This window comes from Mycteria americana, chromosome 6 (assembly GCF_035582795.1).
Source record: "Mycteria americana isolate JAX WOST 10 ecotype Jacksonville Zoo and Gardens chromosome 6, USCA_MyAme_1.0, whole genome shotgun sequence".
NCBI lineage: Eukaryota > Metazoa > Chordata > Aves > Ciconiiformes > Ciconiidae > Mycteria > Mycteria americana.
This window is the reverse complement of record NC_134370.1, coordinates 12,682,222-12,699,389: the sequence shown is the minus strand read 5'-3', so window position 1 is coordinate 12,699,389 and position 17,168 is coordinate 12,682,222. Positions and strand designations below refer to the sequence as shown.

At 44.7% G+C, this 17,168-nt stretch overlaps 1 protein-coding gene across 6 annotated transcripts in view; it reads right to left on the bottom strand.

Moving 5' to 3' along the window:
- Positions 1-937: 937 nt before the first annotated feature.
- XPNPEP1 (X-prolyl aminopeptidase 1) overlaps positions 938-17,168 on the bottom strand; it is a 32,174-nt gene continuing 15,943 nt past the window's right edge. For all 6 annotated transcript variants that reach the window (XM_075504590.1, XM_075504586.1, XM_075504591.1 and 3 more), the window contains 13 exons: positions 16,966-17,047; positions 15,794-16,004; positions 12,133-12,222; positions 10,747-10,797; positions 9,541-9,599; positions 8,772-8,849; positions 8,170-8,241; positions 6,306-6,366; positions 5,398-5,467; positions 3,995-4,168; positions 3,043-3,119; positions 2,232-2,330; positions 938-1,184 (listed from right to left, as the gene is read on the bottom strand). In XM_075504590.1, coding sequence (XP_075360705.1) covers positions 1,056-1,184; positions 2,232-2,330; positions 3,043-3,119; positions 3,995-4,168; positions 5,398-5,467; positions 6,306-6,366; positions 8,170-8,241; positions 8,772-8,849; positions 9,541-9,599; positions 10,747-10,797; positions 12,133-12,222; positions 15,794-16,004; positions 16,966-17,047 — 1,253 coding nt within the window. In that variant the 3' untranslated portion in view covers positions 938-1,055. The remainder of the gene's footprint in view (positions 1,185-2,231; positions 2,331-3,042; positions 3,120-3,994; positions 4,169-5,397; positions 5,468-6,305; positions 6,367-8,169; positions 8,242-8,771; positions 8,850-9,540; positions 9,600-10,746; positions 10,798-12,132; positions 12,223-15,793; positions 16,005-16,965; positions 17,048-17,168) is intronic.

The following is a 17,168-nucleotide window of genomic DNA, read 5'->3' as shown; positions in this document are numbered from 1 at the left end:
GCTTTGATGCACCTGCACACAGTGATTTTCAGAAGACCACAGAGCAGAGAACCCCCTCCGGGGCAGGAAGCTCTCCCACCTCTGTTAACTTGTAGTAGCTGGCTTAACCACTAGATGTCTTTGCGCACTGCCTGGCAACACAGAGCACGGTTCCTGGGGGCCAAGGCCAGGCTGATTTTGAACCAAAGCTGCAGAGACCTTCTTTTGTCCACTGTATGCATTATTATTTTTTTTTTAACTTAATAATTGCTTTGTGTCCAGGAAGAGCTGTAATTCCATGATACTGCCCACACATCCTGCACTGCCAAGGGTTATACAAGTACTCAGTAAGTCATAACAATAGACAGAAGTACTGGCCCGGGTGCTCTGCACACATAACCAACCTCTGCTGAGTGTCACCACATCCCTGCCACGATCTGTCACAAAGCACAGGCAGAACTGACTGCTCCTGTCAGGCCTCCCCCTGACATCTGCCCAGTGCCTAGCACAGGGCAGCCCTATACATATTTCTTCACTGTCTGAGCTGGATGCACACATAAAGGTGGAATTATCTGGTTCTTGCCCTTCTTCAAGCTGTCAAAGCCAACACGTCACTGATTGCAAGAGAAGGCAGACAGAGCAAACAGTGGGTTGGAATCTTTTATTCAGTAATCAGTCCTGCTGTGTGGGTAGCATCTTAGCAACTGGAACCCAAGTATGCAAAAATACTGAGTTTTCACAGTGAAAAACCAGACAGTATAAAATTTTCCAGTATTGCCTCTTAGAACCGTTATTTCAATAAGACCCCTGTTTCAAAGGCAACATGCTTATTTATTTTGTTTGCTTTCTATTCTCAACTCCTTCCCCCCCAAAAAAAATTTGTTCAGACAGTAACCCTCCTTACCCCCACATTACCCGCACATGTTGTGGGGAGAGAAACACTACATGAAATCCCCTCCTGATTTCCAAAGGTTTATCGAAGAACGTTCTCCCAGTGGTGTCAAGGGCCAAGATGATGTAGATTATTGTGACACCGACCGGTCCTGATGTTCTACACACCGCAGACAACTGTGGTGCTACTGAACTCTGATGAGAGGCTCCGTCTCCTGGATGAGCCACCGAAGAGCTTCATGCCGGCCTTGCCTCTCCAGTTCTGCTCCAATTACTTCCCTGCACTTCTGATGGTAGTCGTTCACCCAGTTACACTAGAAAAGGGAGGGGGTGTGACATTCAGTATAAACACGGAAGAGTTGGTGCCCTTACAAGTTGTGTACAGCCAAAGACATTTGTAGGCCTTGTAGGGATTGAGCTGTTGGGCTGGGATGGGATCCTGTCCCAAAGAGACAGACCTCTAATACACGGAAGTGACTTGTAAATTTGATGAGGGTAGGAAGAAGCAATTTATCCCAGGTTTTCAGAGGAGCCAAGGTTCAGTTCAGCTGACAAGTATTTAAAGTCTCTGCAAATCACTGCCTCTAGCAAGTCAGAATAGCTACCTTGGCACAGTCTGGTAAATAGCTTTGCAAATCTGTAACTGAGCAATGCAGTCCTGAGACACAAGTTGCCCTATTGATCTGAACAGGTAACCTTACGGCAGATCTCTGTACTCTTCACAGTCCTCTTAGAAAAAGGAAATGCAAATAGGATTATCATTCAGAAAAGGAGAATGGATTGAGGCAAATTAAAGAGTATGGTAGAAAAACAGGATGAAACATGTCATGGTGAAGGTAGTGGGAAGCCTAAGCAGAAAGTTTAGAGTATGAAGCTATTCAGGAAATAAATGCTGCTGAGCAGGTATCCCTGATGTCTGCTCAGAGTCCATATGTACTGCAGAATGTGGTGTGGCTGAATGGAATTGCTCACGAGTAGATACAGAAAACAACATGGGACAGTCATCAGTATAAGTCTGGGGAGACAGCACGATAGTCTGACAGAAGCAAATTAGGGGAGGAGTAGGAAAAAAGAAGAGATGATAGCAGCAAATATCACATCAAGGGAACTACCAAAACACCATCATCAGAGGCGTCCTCGCTGCCTTCATCATAGAATAATTTAGACTGGAAGGACCTCCAGAGAGCTCATCTAGTCCACGCTCCCACTCAAAGCTGGATCAAGTTTAAAATTAAGTCAGATTGCTCAGGATTGCTCTCTGGATCTATGAAATGGAACAGAGGCCAGTGGTTCTTGTAAATAGAACAGAACAAGCTGATTCCAGTGCAAAGAAGGCAATGCAAACTTACTGTTTCACTTACCTCTTTTTGTGTCAGCAAATTAACATCAATCATTTTTGTCTGGATTGGAACCAGGGTTAAGGGTTCAAAAGTCAGGCTCCCTCTGTTTTTGAAATTGTACTGCAGCAGAAAGACAAACGGGGTTGTAAATTTTTAGAAACAGCTCTAGCCAGATCACACTTACTCCTGGGTTCATGTCATCACTACAGAACAACCCATGCAGCATTCAGATGAGAGGGTAGCAACTTACAATAACATTTTTCTTACAGCTCAAGCAAAGAATCTCAATATAAACCTTAGTTATTTCTTTCAATGGTCACTTTTTAAAGGCCATGTCCCAGGTCACAATTGTACAGGACTCAGCTTGACGACTATATGGTCATTTTCAGTTTGGCATTTCTGAAAGCATAACCCAGACAGACTGGCAATTATAATGTCAAAATCTGTCTGTAGTTTTGTTTCTACTGCCACTGAGGACTTTCTATCAGAGAAGAAAATCCCAACTTCAGAAGATCAACCAACTCTACAGCAATGACTCCAAAGGGCTGAATAAAGATTCTTCTGGTCTTTGACATCCAGACAGAAAACGTTTTAAAACAACTCTCACATACACATTTCAACCTATGGAAACTCTGCAGAAGCAGAACTGTCTTCTGTGTCCCCATTAGCAAGGCAGACTTAGAATCAGTCTTCACCAAAGTAGGGGTTTGGAGACCAGGAGTCTTAGTAGGAATTAAACTGTCTGCAGCATGGTCCCACCTCAAGTTCCAGTACTTTAAGTTTTACAACCAGTGAGTCATGCAGAAAGGTGCATCTCAAGCAGATCATTCACCTTGGTTTCGGCAGGGACCACGAGGACGACGTTTTCTATTCGGATCCCAAAGGACCCATCTTCATAATACCCAGGCTCTGCAGAAACAGACAGTAATTAACTAAGCCACATAGCTGCACTGTGCAAATACTTACTCCCTATGGCCAAACTTCCCCTCCATGGCTTTAGTCCACTGAAGTCACTAAGCAATCTTGACATCAGGCATCCATAGAGGCAAACAAATTTCTGACTCTACTTAATCTGCACAGAAGCCCCGAGCAAGGTGACAGCAAAAGTCTCAGAGAGGAGAAACAAGACAGACAGCCCTTGAGCTCAGAGAGTCTCCTTGCAAGTCAAGAGAGAGCACAGAGTACATGTGTTCCAAATACAAGAAACTCTGAAAATATTAATGTCTTTATGAAAGGTGGGTGGGTAACCCCTTCCCAAAAACACTTATTTTAGAGAGTGCTCCCCTGACTCCCTGAGAAGACTTTGCAGCCCTGAAGGAATGCAAGTCTCTCAGCAAACCCCAGCAGGCTGTTAATTTACTGCTGGAAGAATAAGGCCTGTAACGATTTAACAGCTGCCTCAACCCATAGCAAAGACAAGATTAGCTCCTGAAAGCTTGGTGTCCACCTTGTACTATAGCCAGCTCTTCCACTGCAGAATGGCAGGCAGCATGCCAGAGCTGTGCTGGTCAGCAGCACACCTCTGCTGAGGTTTACACTGTAGAGAGCAGGACGCAGGCCTGCAGCACCCGACTGCAAAGATGCTTTATGGAAGGTCAAAGAGCTAAAATGAGGGTCTCTGCCTAGAGAGGTTAAATGACAATTAAAATAACAAACTGCGGAGACAGGACCAGAGGTTATGATCCCACCTTTCCTTTACACCATTGTCAGATTTATTCCGTCTGCATCTGAAAGAGCTTGGTGCCTCCCCCCAGTAACCACAGAGAATCACCAATGCTAAATACCATCAGAGACGATCATGCCAGCCTCCAAGGGCTCGTCTGCAAAGGTTTTGTAGCTAATGCCACAAGGACCCTCATGTACATTTAGGAAAGAACCAACTCCATGTCCTGTCCCGTGCAGGTAATCCAAACCGCAGTCCCACAAGGCAGAGCGGGCAAAGGAATCTAGAAGGTGACCTGCAGGCCAAGGGAAACAGACCGACATGGAGAGAGAATCTGATCAAGTCAGGCTCCCTCAGAGACGCTGATAATCACACTGAAGGCTCAAACCTGGAAAACATGCAAAAAAACCCCAAACAAACAAACAAAAACACCACCACCCCCTCAAAAAAACCCCACCAACAACCAAAGAAAGCATGTCATTGGATTGTTAGAAGTTACAGGGCAGATTTGGCAAGTCTGACGTTCAAGCCCTTTCTCAACTAAAGAGCCCCCCTCTCTCTCTCCTGCTACACAGCTCTTCAGAAGATGGTCTGTAACAGAAACATTGCACTGCTGCTTGCTCCACTGCGGTTTTCAGGAAAGAATCTAGTGGTTAAACGTCCCACAGAGAATTCAGTACCTTTCTTAAAGGCACTTGAGTGCACTAAGTGAACTCAAAGTAGAAGACCTGCGAACTAATTTGGTGAACTAATCAGCCAGACTTCTTGCCAGGATGGCCAGTCGTTTCAGATTGTTTCAACCAGAATGCAGAGAATTTCTGTTGTCTGCATGTGAACACCAAGCCCATATGTCTGAGTTCAGACACCCTTCAATTTCAGTTGGGGTTTCTCGTACCACTACGCAGCTGCTTTTTCCTCACCTACCCAAGAAGCAAACTGGAGAAAAAGAGGCATCTTTGTGTAAGGTGTCTGATCAGGGAGAAAATAGCTCCACCACAAATTCAGGAGGGGTGAATGTATGTCACAGCTTCTCCTGCACAAAATCAAAACAGCTGCTCTGTGTGTCATTTTCCCACACTGCTCACTGATAAAAGAGATTCCACATTAACTGGAAGAGAATTAGCCAGTCCTTTTGAAGCTGGAAAGTGACCTCTCGCCTTGACAGGGCCGTGATTAATGCAAAAAGACAACCTCCAAGCACAGAAAGGCCACAGATGTGTCAAAGTGCTAACTGTGAGAGTTACAGACTGATGAAAGTCACTACCACCCTAGAACCAGAGCACTCTGAACACCCTTCAGACCCTCCCCCTCAGAATTTTCAGCCTCAGAATTTTCACTGGTTGATGCCAAGAGAGAAGGCATCAGTAATCCAGAATCAAAATGTTGTGACGGAAACAGACACAGACAGTTACAACAACATCTGCCTAACACATCTGGACCTGTCAACCATAACGTTGCTCAGACCACTTAATGGTTCTTCAGAGGTCACTGCTGTGGTCAAAACACTCCAACTCACCAACCTACCTTTGGTTCCATTTGGGAAGATGGCTGCACTCACAGCTATGTGTCCCTTCAGGACATACGTGAAGCACTCCTGTCAAAGAAATGTGTGCCATTAAGTAAACAGGGAGAGGCAAAACTCTGTCTTCCCCAGGAATGGAAAGAAAGACTGCATCTTCTGACAAATTGTGGAGGATCTGGAAAGACTTGCTCATGTTCTCCTACAGCTGGCAATGCCAAAGCAAACCATGAGCAGAAAGAGTTTAAATTACTCTGAAGATCTTTCTCTGCTAATTATGGAGTGTGTCACAAACTCAGACTGCAGGTTTAGCAGCAGGATTCGCCTGACCTACATGACTGATTTTCTTTGTGGCTGTAGTTTTACCTCCTGAGCATACCCTACAGCATATCTTCATCACTGAGTGAACTATAACGACTAAATTAGTTTTAATTAAAGAAGCAATTTAAAATAAACAAAATTACATTGCTGAATTTCCAACACGGACCTTCTCAGATAAGCCTGAAACTGGTTTTTGACATGGTACACTAGACACAAACCACTACTGCAGCCTCACATTAGACACTGAGCTTTGCATTAAATTAGACCCCCCTAACTCCCATGCTAGACAAGCCAGTAATGTTTATCCTCAGCCCACTGATTTTATTATTTCTTAGAGGAGACATGTCACTTTGCAAATGAGAGGTGTGCATTTTAAGACTGAAAGGTGTCATTCTCTAAATCACTTAATTTTGGAAGTCTGAAATCTGACAGCCTCCTTTTCAGTCCTTATCAAAATGCTGTCACATATTATTAAATAAATGATACTTGATAGAGCACTTTGACTATATAGCAATAAGGCACATTACTAATTTGTTTAAGTATCTCTAATAATAAGGTTCAGATCACAAATCACACTGAGATGCCAACTTACCTTTTCATAGGCTGATGGTGTGCCAAAATGCATTGTCCTGGTCACATCTGTTGTACCATCTCTTCAGAGGCAAACAAAGATGCAGGAAGCAAAGGGATGGGGGAAAAAGAAAGAACGAAGTGAGAATGCACAGAAAACCCAGTCACACTGCAGCAAACCAATCAAACTCATAATTGGGTAAAGTCATCTGCTCTGTGCTACACAAGACTGATGATGTAACAGTTCCTAATCTCAAAAATTCCTGAACCCACGTCCCAGATGTAGCAATAATGATATACAATTCAAAACGTTATCTTTCACCCATAAGCATCCCAAAGCTCTTCACAAATTAGAATCTAAACTGCTCATAAAAATGATGCTAATTTGAGGTTTAGCAAGTGGTACCTGCCCACTGAAAACAGAACAGAGAAGGCCAAATTCAGTCTATTTGTATGGAAGATGATTCATTAGCAGCTTAAAAATACATACTTATGCACAAATGACAGCTACCAGCTCAGGAAAGGGGAGTGTAAGGGGGTATAGTGCCCCTTTCATCCTCAGGATGTCTTGTGCTAAGTTTTCTAGAAGTTATCCAGCATTTGGATAGGGGTTAGCCTGAGACGTCAGAAACTGGCTCTAAGTTCCTTCTACAAATATCATTTTGAGCCTGCTGTCAAAAACACAGAGGCTCTTGAAATAATGAGTTCCCTTTGAAACAGTCAGTCCTGTGCCTACACTTTTTCCCAGCACACACAGGCCATGGTCAAAAAGAACTCACGGTTTAACTTCTCAGCAGGGACAAGTGGAGCATCCCTGTCACAATGTTGTGGTAAGTGTCATTGATGTCCAGCTTATATTGTATTCAAAGGGCTGCTTTTCATAGTGGCAGTAAGAAAATCATTAATTAGGCCATCAGAGGGGAGGGAAAAGATATGTCCTTGTAAAAATCTTATCAAAGGATGTCTGCATTGTTCTTTTTCAAAGCTCTTCCTGACTGACATAACAAAAAGGCAGCGCTCTAAAGACAAAGCTCAGCTCGGAGGAGCAGCCAGGCCTGTCCTGCATCTTTCTGAACAAGCCACTTCTCATCTATTTACACTGGTTAAAAACATCACTTCTTTCATTTTCCATGGAGTCAGAGTTCCACAGTAAACAGCTGCAGAGATTGAGGCCACTGAATGGCACTGTCAAAACAGCAGAGTGAGTCAACAGACAGGACGCCTTCCCAAAAACACACCTGAGACCCAAGTGGCCACTGGGATGAGAAACCCTGCCCTCTGAGTCTCTCTCTGGAAAGGCAGAGAACACCACAGGGCAGTGCTCCTTTGCCCCACCTTGTTCTGACCTCAACATCAGCCAAATCCTGGCAGGGTAGGTGCCTCACTGAGCTGTGCAGGCTGCTGTGTAGGCAGCCCAAGGCTAAACCAGGGCAGTCAGGCCTGCTCCCTGTTCCCTGCAGCTCTAACACCAATGTGCCAGGTGAGTAGGGCTGCAACAGACAGAAATATGCACCACCAGCTAGAGCACAGCTACCATCACAAGAGCAAAGCTACCATCACACTGGTAATGGGACTCAGACGGGAACTGTACTTTTAGATCTCGTCCCCTATCCCAGACAAGGCTTGTCAGCAGCCCCAGTCTGCTGTCCTGAGCCTAGCTCAGGGCCTCTTGTCACAGATCAGTCACCCACTGACTGATGCACTTGGCTATATTCAGAATCCCACAAACTCCCCCCAGAGGGGATACAACGAACAGGCTCTCTGTGAAATGGCACTGTGCTCAAAACTACACGTTGGCATGCTTGCCACAGCAACTGTGAGCTGACCCTGCAGGTGGTCACTGGGAGTAGAAAACACAGCGGTTCAGCACCATTTATCCCACTCACTTGTACTGCGCTCCTGAGTCCAGGAGGTAGATCTCGTTCACAGACAGCGTTCTGTTGGTCTCGGGAACTGGCCTGTTCAGTTAAACACAAAGGTTTTTGTTCCACAGTTTTAAGGTCTCCAGCCCACATCTGCAGTCCAGAAACCACATTAAGTGCAAGCTTGGATGTGTCGGCTCTGATTTCTTGTGGCAGGGATGGAAATCCCACACATGCTGAGCCAGGGATCATACTGAGGAGTGTATTTGTCTACAGTAAATAGCAGTACAGTACAGAGAATAGCTTTGTTGCTTCCAGCAAAACCCTCAACATCTGTTCCTGGACATATTTCTAAACAATTTGCACTTCATACTCATCCTTCCCAGATTTCTGCCCCCAAAATAGCCCTGTTCTATGGCCCCTGAGCAGATCAGCATCATAATACATGCATGCTGCCAGCGGGGAGAGATCTTTAGGAAGTATGGAAGCTCTCGTGGAATAAAGCAAGATGGCAATCAACAGTGACTACATCTCCCTGGAGTACTCTGTTGTGACTCCACAAAGCTAGACAGCTCATTCCAACTATATTTGCTGAAGGATGAAAGGAGAAGCTTTGTTTCTCTTACTTGTAGTGAATGATGGCTCCATTTGGACCTGTGCTTGATATGGTAGCAAAACTCAATTCAACGAAGTCTTTCTGTTGGCTGAAAGAAAAGATTGTGATCACTACAGCACAAGCGAGAGGAGCACACCAGGCACCTGGGTCACCTGGATCGCCCCATCCTCACTTTCACATCACTTCAGCCTTCCCCTTAGCCTTGAAAGCTATCTGGGCAAGCACATTCAGGTAGGAGAATTGCCAGATCCATCCCCTATCCTCCCAACCATGTGGAAACCTGCTTTCCATCTCTACCCTTTCCTTACAAGCAGAAAATTCACCACCCAGACCACCCAGGGAAGAGATGTCCTGAACAATTTCTTCTTTGTTACTTATTTACTCAAAGGCATTTTTAGAGGTGCTATTGATGCACACATGGGAGTATCCCTCCATACAAATGGTGCTCATTCGCCATCAGAAGAGGAGGAAATCTAACTCTTACATGAACTCCTCTGTGGTAAGAAAGGAACTGTCTCGTATTTAGGTGTCCTAACCTGCGGCACTTCTCACTGCTATCTCAAAAGGAAAGTGGATAGGATCCAGTGGGCTGGGACTTGTATCTCCCAAGAGACCCAATTCTTCCCCAACTCTTTCAAGTGTTCAAAGAAATCCTGGAGTAATGGTTTGTCCTCAGGTAAAATATATCTGCGAGTGAGCTGGATTTCTAAAGAATAAAATAAAAACAAAGGATAAAAATGCCACCCAGAAAACATCCTCACAGGGGATTTACTTTTTACCTGCGATACTCCTCTGCTTTGTCTGCAGCAATTATTTCTGTTACTGTTCCCTTTGGAACCTAGTGGACAAAGATGTAGGTTGAATTAGTACACCAACAAGCAAAGAAAACGCTATATGCTTAAGCACTGGGCCTCGCCTGTGCGTTATGAAACCCAGTCTTGAGGTGGCCTCTTTCCAGGTTTTCTGTCCTCATTCCTCAGTAATGACAAACATAAACCTAGCAGTATTGTGCAGGGCATGTGAGAAGCAGGAAGCGGAGACGGTCACAGCAGGATTGCTGAACTGTGACCAGGGAGCAGTTAGTGCGGTTTTAACTTCACTGAGATATGTACAGTGGTAATATCTCACAAGGCAACATCTCTTCAGGAAGGTTACACTAAGCTTAAACAGTTCTCTCCAACAGCCCATGGTATTAGCAGAATTTTTATGCTTTTAAATCAGAAATGGAAGCAGTTGCAGGAAAAACAAAGGACGTTAAATTTTGCTTTAGGCATTTGATAATTAAAACCTGTGACACAACTTTCCCAGGACTGGACAACAGGCAAAGTGGAGCAAGAGCTAGGTTTCATAACCCCTGAAGCAGACTTCTTGAGGTACTCAGACATGTAAAAAGGCACCTTCTGGAAGTCATCAAGCCATCTCCATAGGTAAAGTCAGCGGACTCAGACATGCAGTAGCACAGAGGGAGCACAGCTTAGTAAGTTGCTGTGTAACACCTGGCGCTCTGCACCTTCACTGTGTACTTCTAACCCAGAGAAAACACGAGTAATTTGCCTTTACCCCTTTTCACTGCACATGGGCATGACTGCACCTCTCCATTCATAAAAGCTAAATATGTCCATGCTGCCAGACAACACTGATTATCATGAGAATAATTCCAAAGTGTTGCTCCAAACTGGGTATTATTCCATGATTCACACTAGCAAAACAGCACAAGACAGTATTAACACTTTATTAAGCCTGTTCAGGTAATTTCTCACGTGCTCTGACTTTGGTCTGTATAAAATGAATGGGAGTATGTTTTAAAAAAAAATTCATTCAGCCTTGGATGAAAGCATGATTGAAATCCCCCCAAAAAAACAGATAAAACCCCAACTGTTTCCCACTTTTAGCAAATGCACTATAAAGACTATCAAAAAGTTTATGCTAATGAAGAATTTTACATAGCAATAAAATCTCCAAGTTAAAAAAAATTAATACACTACCTCTTTCTCCAGCCAGTTAAAGAGCTCACACAGGGCAACAGCATCTTTAATCTATGTTAAAATAGGCACAAGAAAAGGGAATTGAGAAGAAAAAAGATTTATCAAGCCTCAGTATAAACAGTTTTTGATGCAAACGAATTTGACCTGCAAGTTTCAGAAACACAAACTAAGATATGATCTAAGAGGTCTTTCCAGGTTCTGCATTCTGTAATTAATACAAGCACTGGAAATGCATCTGGACAATTAAACAAACATTAATAAAGGTTTACTGCTCGGAAGTATCTTACTGTGAAGAATTACCAAGTATTCGGCAAACACTGGCTTTACCCCACACATGACTTTCAAGTCTCTTTTGCTTCAACACACAAGATCTTGCATTTCAGATCACGGAAGGTAACCACACGACACATCTGGTGATGCAACAGGGGAACATGCCTTTCAGGCACACGGGCACCACACGGTCTCTGTCACACAGCTTCTGGCTTTTCTCTTGCCTGATGACCCCCATTTTTCTTCCTTTTTTCTACATGCTTGCAGCATGCAGGGGCAAGAAGCAGGAGACAAGTGTAAAAGAGCAAGGCACAATTTTGTCCTCAGGTGGCAGGTGACAAAGTGTCTCTGCTCAGTACAAGTATTTTTACTTCCCCTTAACTAACAGGGAAAGAAAAGCATTGAAATAGAAAGTAGCAGTTCCCAAGAAGCAAGCAGAAAATATGGGACAAGTCCAGAATTACCAGCCCTACTTTAACAGGCACATTTCTCCTGTTGTGAAAACTGCTGCTTGAAAATTAACAGGAAATAAACACAAGAAAACTTCAACCCCACCATGAACCTGTTTCACAGGCAGCTTCTTTGCTTGAAAATATGAAGCCTCCTGGGAAATCAGCCTCATTTCCAGAGCGTCATGATGATGACACAAAAACAGTGCTTTGAGGACACTGGCTGCTTCTGAACATCTTGGCCTGTGTTTTGCACCATGCGTTGAAGAATTTCTCTGTGTTCTTTAGGCTGTGTTTATTCAAGTGATAACAATTTGAAGACTCCACTGAGAAAGACAACAGAACTAGCAAAGGGGAAAGAACATCCCTTTGAGGGCCCATACTCTAAACAACACTTCTCAAGCCTGCACAGTCTTCCAACAGAGCAAGGTTGGTTCCTCACACTATTACAGATGTTGTTCTTCACTCCAAGGGAATGCTAAACAAGCAAAAAAACTGCTTCAACAGCAGTAGATGTCTGACAGAAAACTGTTTTTATCCTGTCATCCAAATTCTTGTTTGCTTTTTAATCCAAAACACTAAAACTGAAAGGAAAATGTAATTTCTTTCCCTAATCGTAAAGCAAAGCTCTTGCCATGTGCAAGGAGGCTCTCAAGGCTTCACTTACATGTGCTCTTCTCATGCCTTCTGTTTCCGACGCGTTCTTCACAGCTTTTGCAATGCAGATGGGGGTATATGGGGTGAGGTATTGGTAAGCCTGCGGCAGAAGGACAGGGATTACTTGTGGATTAGTCAGACTACATAATCCTACAGGTTTAATAACTCAGCCTGGCCACAATTTGTACTTTGGCAGTCTCTCTCAACCTTCAGCGTTGTGAGATACTGGTTGCCAGTAGTCAGCTAAGTGCACCGGGGAATAAAGAGGAGAAACAGTCCCTGACTGAAGGAAGAACAGCCACAGGGAAATCCAAGGAACTAAAGGGTCAATAGCTTGTCATGAAGCAGGCTGAAGATTTGGATATCCTAAATACCATATATACCAATGTCTGAGCCATTGGTTTCCTGTTGCTAATGTATACTAAAGGCCCAGAGACACCCAATGAGAAACAACAATCCCAGGGATTGAGGTAGAACTTAGGCTGTGCAAACAGACCTAAAAAGTCACCTTGTTACCTGACCATCACCGTCAGGTAGCAGGGAGCAAAGGGTACCCAGCCCAGGTACTGAGCACTTGAGTTGAACCTGGCGGGCCCCTCAAGGCTCTGGCTCCTCCAGCACTGAGCATCACCACTTCTAATGATCAGCAGCTCTGACAAACACATCAAGACCCCAGGAAACATGAAAGGCCTTTGCAAAGCTGAGCTTTACATGCTCTCCACTTCTGAAAGGAGCTTACATCAGCGGTTTGAGACAAAGCCTTCCTGTGCCTGGACAGGGTGGCCCTGCATTAAGAACTAGTAACTGATCCCTTACCATTGTGCACTTCCCCAAACATTAGCTGTCCTTAGATTAGCAGAAATGCTTGGCTGGTTCTGAGCACATCCTCAGAAATTCACCAACTGAGGTGACTTGTCCAAGCCTCGTCACACTTGGCATCAGAAGAAGGAACAAAAACGAAATATTTTGCCCCACAGTTCTCTGCTCTACCCATTATATATCAGGAGATGGGATGAGGACCTACACAAGCACAGCCCAAGCAACATGCTGTTTTCCTATTCTCAATGCACCAGAATACAAATAAACACCAAAGTCATTGCAAAGGCCTCGCAGACCCTCAGCAAAGACCAATTTCACACAAATCCTACAGGCTTACAGTTTCCAAATTCTTAAAAATAGCAAGATAGCTACACTACATTATGCAGAAACTAAAGTACTGAAGAAGCCACAAGAAACTCAGGAATGTCTTTTTATTAGAGTCAGGACAAAACTTCTCAACGGTCAGATTCTTAGATTGGCTTGCCTTTTACAGATACTAGTAGGTTCTCTTAATTTTCTGTGAAAAGCATATTTACATGCAGCTGTAGGCAAATCTATAAAGGGTTTGCAGATCTGCATTTAATAATGGACTGGATTTTTGCCAGTGTCAATATTTGGCTTTGATGGAGACAGACTTCCAGCACTGGGGTTCTTCAAAGCACCCCAGGCCACTTGCTCAGCTGGTGTAAAGTGGTGTAGAGCTGGAGAAAAACACCCAGCATGAGGAACTGGAAAACCTTTGGCTCTTTCAGTGACTCTCTAAGTGGTTTTTAATCAAGATATTTCAGTCCTTCCTCTCCTGCTTTCTATTGCACAGAGCTCCTTGAGGCAGGGACTCTCCCACTGTGTACACAGGGCATGTAGCACTGTAATGACTCAGTATCAGCCAAAACTTCCAGTGCTAACTGGGTAAATAAAGTCACTACAACACATTACAATCCTTAATCTAGGCCAGACCTGCTGTACTTCTCCATATGGATGCTCTGCGTAAATCATCTACAGCAACTTACCCAAACTGGGGTTAGTCCATTGACTCCAACTACAAGGGGTATTCTACTCTGAAGTCAAAAGAGCAACAACAATTTATCCTGAATGCTCCATAGACTCTATGCTCTCTGCTACCCTGAACGAAAGAGAGTGGGCAAAATGTCAGTATTCTGTATTACGAGGCCATTTGCCTAGAAATGGATTGCCAGTGTCAGAAGATTTCACCCTCAGCAGGGGCAAAAAACTGTCTATCTTGCTCACGTACATGTCTTGTTGGTTTTTAAAACAAAAAGAAAAAAAACACACAAGGCAAACTGCACATTTCCATCAAGTCAGTGCAAAGGCACAGAGCGCCACGTCCCGTATTAAAGGATACATTGAAAGCAACAAAACTTTCCAGACCTGTTTTGTTTTACCATCTGCCCTGATGCACCAAGTGCAATGAAGCTATTAAGGTGTATAAGTGAATGTCATCACTGGAGAAAAATAATGCATGGTTCCTGCTATTTTGGCCATGAGAGCTGGAGAGTTTAAGCAAAGACTTGTGCTGCTATCAAACTGTGGCAGCCTGAGGATACACAAACAGACCCTGCACTTGGGATTTTGTCTGTTGGAAGACACAAAGCTGAAGCCACTCTTAAAATTCCTGTATACAGAAAAAGCTTTCAGGCCCCATGAGGTAGCTCTGTTGTCACGGGTATGGCTGTATCATATGCACACCTGCAGCACAACCATGCAGTACACGAAACAGGCAGGAGGTATCTGCCTGACTGCTGGAGGCAGAAACCTGGTGGTGGGTGAATGCAGACTTGCAGCCAAACACCTTTTACTATTTAGTTCTTCCTTCAGCGATCCCTTCATCTGAGCCCTGCAATTCTTGGGCGGGAAGCCTGGACTGTTTGGTAACCCAGCACAAGCACAGATTCTGTTCAGTGGGTCTGGTCTTCCAAGGCAACATCTGGAAAATACCCACTGGTCCCTGACTCCCAGACATATTTACTCCTGGCATCCGTTAGGTACTAGATATCTCTCTAAACTGGATGGCATTCCAGAGAATGTGATCTCTAGCAAACAAGAGATGTACACAAGATGCATGGAAATCGGTTTATTTGGCTGTAGTTACTGCTGTGTCCTTCCCCAAGTATCTCCTTTCATGACTATTGGAATATGAGGTGGACTGCAGGACTCCCAGACAGCCAAGTTCAAGTACAAGGGTAAGATATAGCAAGTACAGCTGTACAGAAATTATTCTGATGCTACAACTGTCCCTCAGCAGATGCACTCACTGCATGGACAACCAGTGCCTGCAGGTTATCCATGTCCTCACAAGGTTCCCTGCTGCAACAATTCTGTCACCCTGTCCCTCCTGTCTGCAGTACAGGACATCACATATTGCCTGATATCCTCAAGCCACTAAAATAAGTAAGGGGAACCATCTTCAGACACTCATATCAAGCCAAATTCCCCCTCCCAAAAATCCTGCTCAACTTTCCTGCTTCATTTTCTGCAAGTTTCCAGCTCTTACTGCTGGTCCACATAAGGCTGATGCTCCAGTCATGGGCAGAATGACCCAAGTTCACCCTGCTCCCTCTCTCCCTCCCCTCTCTCACTGTACTTGTCTTATCTTAAGCTGACAATTCTTTGGGTAAATCGGCTTAGTGTGTTGGAAGGGCAGCTCCAGCGAGAGCAACCCCAGGATTAACAACCCCTCAATACCTCAGCATGGCTGGATCCCTTCCACACAAGCTCCAGTCTGCATCAGCCTTTGCAGAGGGGAAGCTGAGGCCAGCTGCCCTCACTAACACCGTTCCTGACCACGCTGAGCAGAGAGGAGAAAAGTATTTTCCCTTGCAAGGGCCACTAACCTTGGGAATGGCCTCAGTCAAAGCATAGCTGGCTTTGTCACTGAGCCATACTTTCTCCTTGGGTGAGAGGCCTGCACCAACAGCCTGCAGCTCTGACAGGATAGATCCATACGGCATCACCTGGATTTTAAACTCAGGCTCCAGGGTGGAGTCGAGCTGTAAGTGCTCCCTCACAGCTGGGTCCATCATCCGGTCACCATCGATGAAGAGCCTGAGAAACAAATTGGACAGAGCAGATAGGCGGGACCACATCTGACAGTGGTTGGAGTAAAGGAGGGAAGGAGAACCCATTCTGGTGGCATTTCAGGGAGAAAGGAGTTTGTTAATTATGCACTATACTTTGTCCCGTATTGTTTTAACCACTGGCCTTCACACAGCTTAAATCCTGCTTTGAAATTATGATGTACCACCCTGCTGGGAGGAAAGGAGCTGATAGCATTTTTGTTTGTGTGACATATTCAAAATGGCTGCATCCCATCACTGCGCTTCAAGCAGGAGAGAGTAACAGAGGCAAGTAATGGCCATTCTCTAATTTTTAAGGGCAACATCTGGAAATGGAAAAGCCACTGTTGTTCTAAGTACCATATTGTTCTCACTTTCACTGAATTGGAAAGTTCAGCTCAACCTTCACATACAACCTGTACTCACCCAGCCAGGTTCTACCTCAGATGCATTTAGCTAGCAGCTTGGAGATGCCTCTAAAAGACTTGTGCTTGCTGAGGCTCATTATATGGGGCAGTCACAGGAAAGAAGCCTTCTGTCATAAGCCAGCCCTGAAACTTTTCTACGCAGTCACTGCGGTTTTGAAGTGACACATCAATGACATTAGAGAAAAGTTTTCCAATGTCCGGGCCAGCGTTGGCTCTTACCCACATTTCAACCAGGGCTCCGAGGGCCCTCTGCATTACCTCAGGGTGACAGACAGAGGGGTGAGCCATCATGCCCAAGGTCACCCAGCAAGTCAGCCGAGGTGCTGAGGAGTGCAGCAGAGCTCTTAGCTGCCTCCCTAGCTCTGATCAGGGGAGGAGGGTAATTAACGTTGAATACAAAAGTGCTCAGAAAGGACATTAAAGCGCCCAAGCACAGGCGTTCTGAAAAGACAAATTCTTTGCTAGAACAGCTCTCCCACAGAAAAATGCATCTTGGGGGACAGAAGAGGGGAATACAAGCACCTGATTGTGTTCATTCCTATGACGGCGTATGCAAAAAACACAGGATTGTACTCAACATCAGAGCCTCGGAGGTTGAAAAGCCCTGGAAAATAAGAACGCCAAGAATCATAGTCCTGGTTCATCTTTTGCAACATTAGAGAAAGCCAAAAATAATCTCAGAAAAACACAGTCAAGCAATGAGTCGTCACGGGTGCAGGCCGTGG